Source organism: Lathyrus oleraceus, chromosome 6 (genome assembly GCF_024323335.1).
Source record: "Lathyrus oleraceus cultivar Zhongwan6 chromosome 6, CAAS_Psat_ZW6_1.0, whole genome shotgun sequence".
Lineage (NCBI taxonomy): Eukaryota > Viridiplantae > Streptophyta > Magnoliopsida > Fabales > Fabaceae > Lathyrus > Lathyrus oleraceus.
In genome coordinates, this window is record NC_066584.1 from 269357683 (window position 1) to 269362240 (window position 4558).

At 34.6% G+C, this 4558-nt stretch overlaps 1 protein-coding gene across 1 annotated transcript; it reads left to right on the forward strand.

The window, feature by feature from the left end:
- Positions 1–386: 386 nt before the first annotated feature.
- LOC127093158 (benzyl alcohol O-benzoyltransferase) lies at positions 387–1973 on the forward strand. The gene is made up of 2 exons (XM_051032063.1): positions 387–824; positions 943–1973. Exons 1-2 carry the CDS (start codon positions 387–389, stop codon positions 1867–1869), a joined length of 1365 nt encoding a protein of 454 aa, XP_050888020.1. The 3' UTR covers positions 1870–1973.
- The last annotated feature ends 2585 nt before the right edge of the window (positions 1974–4558 follow it).

The following is a 4558-nucleotide window of genomic DNA, read 5'->3' on the forward strand; positions in this document are numbered from 1 at the left end:
TTTTAGTTGGCATTCCTTTTCTCACGATGGCATAGTTTGTGTTATTTAATGGTAGAGTTGAATCTCTAATGCAAACATAAAATATTCAACATATGAGAAGCAATGGAATTTAATAAGTGCATGATGTATTATCTTATATATACATCATCTCTACTTTTCCATATGCCATCCCTTCAAAAACAATTATGGCCCAATCTTTGCTATTCACGATGAAGAGGCGTGCCATTCAATCAAATATACACCATCTCCACTTTCAATACTTGCATATACCATACCATCTAAAACCATTATCAAGTATTGCCCAATCTGTGCTATTCACAGTGAAGAAGCCTGCCGCTGGATTGGTCACTCCATCCAATATACACCATCAAAAACCATTATCCATTATGGCCCAATCTCTCATATTCCCCGTCAAGAAGCATGCTCCTGAGTTAGTTACTCCATCGAAACCAACACCTCATGAAGTAAAATTACTATCCGACATTGATGACCAAGATGTGTTACGTTTACATATTCCACTGATACAATTTTATAACTACGATCCAAATATGAAAGGAAAAGACCCTGTTGATATAATTAAAAAAGCACTTGCGAAAACACTTGTGTTTTATTATCCATTTGCAGGTAGGTTGAGAGAAGGTCCTAGTAGAAAACTTATGGTAGATTGTAATGAAGAAGGTGTTTTATTCATTGAAGCTGATGCTGATGTTACTCTTAAAGAATTTGGTGATGTTCTTCTTCCTCTTTTTCCTTGCTTGGATGAGCTTCTTTATGATGTTCCTGGTTCTTCAAACATTATCAACGCTCCATTGATCCTTATTCAGGTATAGATACTATATTATTGCTGTGAGATCTATCCATCTATTACTTAATTATAATTTTCTTTTTTTGTATGATTGTTTGAAAAAAATTCTATAGTTACTTCATATATACCACGTGCAGGTAACACGTCTCAAGTGCGGTGGTTTCATATTTGCTATTCGTATAAACCATACAATGAGTGATGCATTTGGTATAGCTCAATTCATGAATGCCTTAGCAGAAATATGTCGTGGAATGAATGAACCTTCAATCTCACCGGTGTGGCGCAGAGAACTTCTAAGCGCAAGGAACCCACCAAGAGTGACATGTTATCATCCCGAACTCGAACAAGCACCAGATAACAAAGGAATCGTTAATGTCATACCCTTAGACAACATGGCCCGACGAACTTTCTTCTTCGGCCCCATAGAGGTAGCCACAATTCGCTCTCTCCTTCCAACCGACGAACAACAACAATGCTCCAAATTTGAAATCATCACCGCTTTCCTTTGGCGTTATCGTACAATAGCGTTACAGCTAGATTCAAACGAAGAAGTCTGTATGTATTTTGCAGTCAATGGACGTAGCAAATTTGTTGACCTACAATTACCGAATGGTTACTATGGTAACGTTATTGCAAGTCCTGCTATTGTTACAACTGCGGGAAAATTAATTGAAAATCCATTGGGGTATGCATTGAACTTAGTTAAGAAATCAAAAGCTAAAGTGACCAAAGAATATATGCATTCATTGGCAGATTTAATTGTTATCAAGAGTCGACCTCTGTCTACTACGACGGAACTTATGTTTATAGTGTCTGATACTACACGTTTAGGATTTAGAGATGTTGATTTTGGTTGGGGAAAAGCTGTTTATGGAGGACCAGCTATGGATCCTCCTTTTCCTGGTATTGCTAGCTTTTATATACCTTTTACAAATGCTAAAGGAGAAGAAGGTTTTGTTGTCCCACTTTGTTTGCCAGAACAAGCCATGGAGAGATTTGTAATAGATCTTGATAGTGTGCTTAAGGGAAACAGTAACCAATCTGCAAACGGTGATACAAATTAATCTGGTATCATTAAATCTTGGTTGTAGTTGTTTTTAGAATTTTCCTTGTACTAAAATCTTAAGAATTTACTTTGTTTGCATGAGAAAACTCATCATGATCTAAACAATACCATATCTCTTTTGATTTAATTATTTTCAAATATATCTTTCAATCTTTAATTCATACCATTTGCCTTTAATATTTTGGTTTCTTAGCACCGGAAACATGGATTTTACTTCAGTAATAAATTTCAAAATTTTTAAAAATTTAAATAAGATAGAATTGATTGTAGTGCAGATATCTTAACACGTTTTTATGTAATGACATGAAAATCACGTCGGAAACATATTATCTTTTTAATAAGATGGCAGATGGTAGATTGAGGGATAATCAAGTTGGTATTTTGTGGTTGGTATTTTGTGGTTGTTTTTAAAATCCAAAATATTTTTAATTATATATATATATATATATATATATATATATATATATATATATATATATATATATATATATATATTAAAACTGAAAATATTATAATATATTGTATTTATAGTATTTTATTAAAACAAAGTATATAAGGTTATTAAATATTTTTATAAAAAATATCAGTTTATTAAATATTTATTATTTTGTATTTTTATAATTTTTTCAAAAGTAACTACATTATCTGATATAGATAGAGGCTATATTGATTTCAAAAGTAACTTACTCTTTATGACATTCAAAAAAAGTTTCATGTTGATATCAAGAGCTAGTTTTGCTTGGAAAATCATCTTTATGGTGAAAGATTATAGGTCATTTTGTTTGTACCCTAGTTAGGAGGTCAACTTCCAAGGACCATAACTTGCTCAATTTTTATGATATAAAGGTCATCTAAGTTTCATGATCAATTTCAAGATGTCTTCTCCAACTTTTATTCTTTTATAAATTTCAAATACAACTTTCAATGGCATGTGCCAAAAGGAAATATTCTAAAATGCATAACTCCCTCATGCCAAATCCAAATGATGTCAAATTTGTGACTAAATTGAAAATGGATGAAAGAGCTACAACTTTTATAAAGGAAATTTTTCCATTTGAAGCTCATAGCAAAAGTTATTCAAGGTGGAAGAAGTGGTCATTTGACTTGGTACTTAGAAAATTTTCAAATATGTTTGATTTCTCAAACTTCCATCTCAAACCTCATCATGATCCAAGTACCAAATTGAAATGTGTTCAACATCAAAGTTGTTCCCCTTGATGTCACCTTTCTCAAACTTCATCATCATCTCAATTGGGTATCAACTGTGTCCAAAGGCTAAGAAGGGGTTGATTGATCTTCTTCGAGATTATTTTGATGTGTTTGCTTGGTCCTATCAAGACATGCCTGGTTTGGATTCTGAGATTGTGGAGCATAGATTTCCTTTGAAACCAGAATGCTCGCTAGTCAAGCAGAAGTTGAGAAGAAATCATCCTGATATGACAGTAAAGATTAAGGAGGAAGTGAAGAAGCTGATTGATGTTGGTTTCCTTATTACCTCCGAGTATCCGCAATGGGTGGCCAATATCGTGCTTGTTCCGATGAAAGATGGAAAAGTATGCATGTGTGTTGATTACAGATTTTTGAATAAATCCAGTCTGATAGATGATTTTCCTCTGCCACACATTGATATGTTGGTAGACAATACAACTAAATTCAAAATCTTTTCGTTTATGGACGGATTTTCCGGTTATAATCAAATCAAGATGGCACCTCAAGATATGGAGAAGACCACGTTCATTACACCCTGGGGAACATTCTGTTCTAGAGTGATGCCTTTCGGTTTAAAGAATGCTGGTGCAAGGTACCAGAGAGCCATGACTACTCTTTTCCATGACATGATGCACAAAGAGATTAAGGTTTATGTTAATGATATGATGCTAAACCAGGTGATGAAGAAGAGCATGTTGAGCATTTGTTGAGTTATTCCAATATTTGAGAAAGTATAAACTCCGCCTAAATCCCAATAAGTGCACTTTTGGTGTTTGTTCTGGTAAGTTGTTGGGCTTTATTATCAGCGAGAAGGGTATCGAAGTTGATCCTGCAAAGGTCAAAGCAATACAAGAAATGCATGCGCCCAAAACTGAGAAGTAAGTCAAAGGTTTTCTCGGTCGTTTGAATTATATCTCAAGATTTATATCACATATGACTGCCACATGTGCGTCTATATTTAAGCTTCTTCGGAAAGATCAGTCTTGTGGTTGGACCGAGGATTACCAGAAAGCTTTTGATAATATCAAGGAGTATCTGCTTGAGCCTCTGATTCTGTCTCCGCCTATTGAAGGAAGAGCTTTGATCATATATTTGACGGTGCTTGATGAAAGTATGAGTTGTGTTCTTGGTCAGTAAGATGAATCCAGAAAGAAAGAATATGCAATTTGCTACCTCGGTAAGAAATTCGCTGACTGTGAGACTCTGTATTCCATGCTTGAGAAGACATGTTGCGCATTGGCTTAGGTTGCTAAGTGTTTGCACCAATATATGTTGAATCATACTACTTGGTTGATATCCAAAATGGATCCAATCAAGTACATTTTTGAGAAGCCTGCTTTAACTGGGAGGATTGCATGTTGGCAGATGTTGTTATCAGAGTATGATATTGAATATCGATCTCAAAAAGCTATCAAAGGTAGTGTCTTGGCTGACCATTTAGCTCACCAACCGATTGAAGATTATCAGTCAGTGCAGTA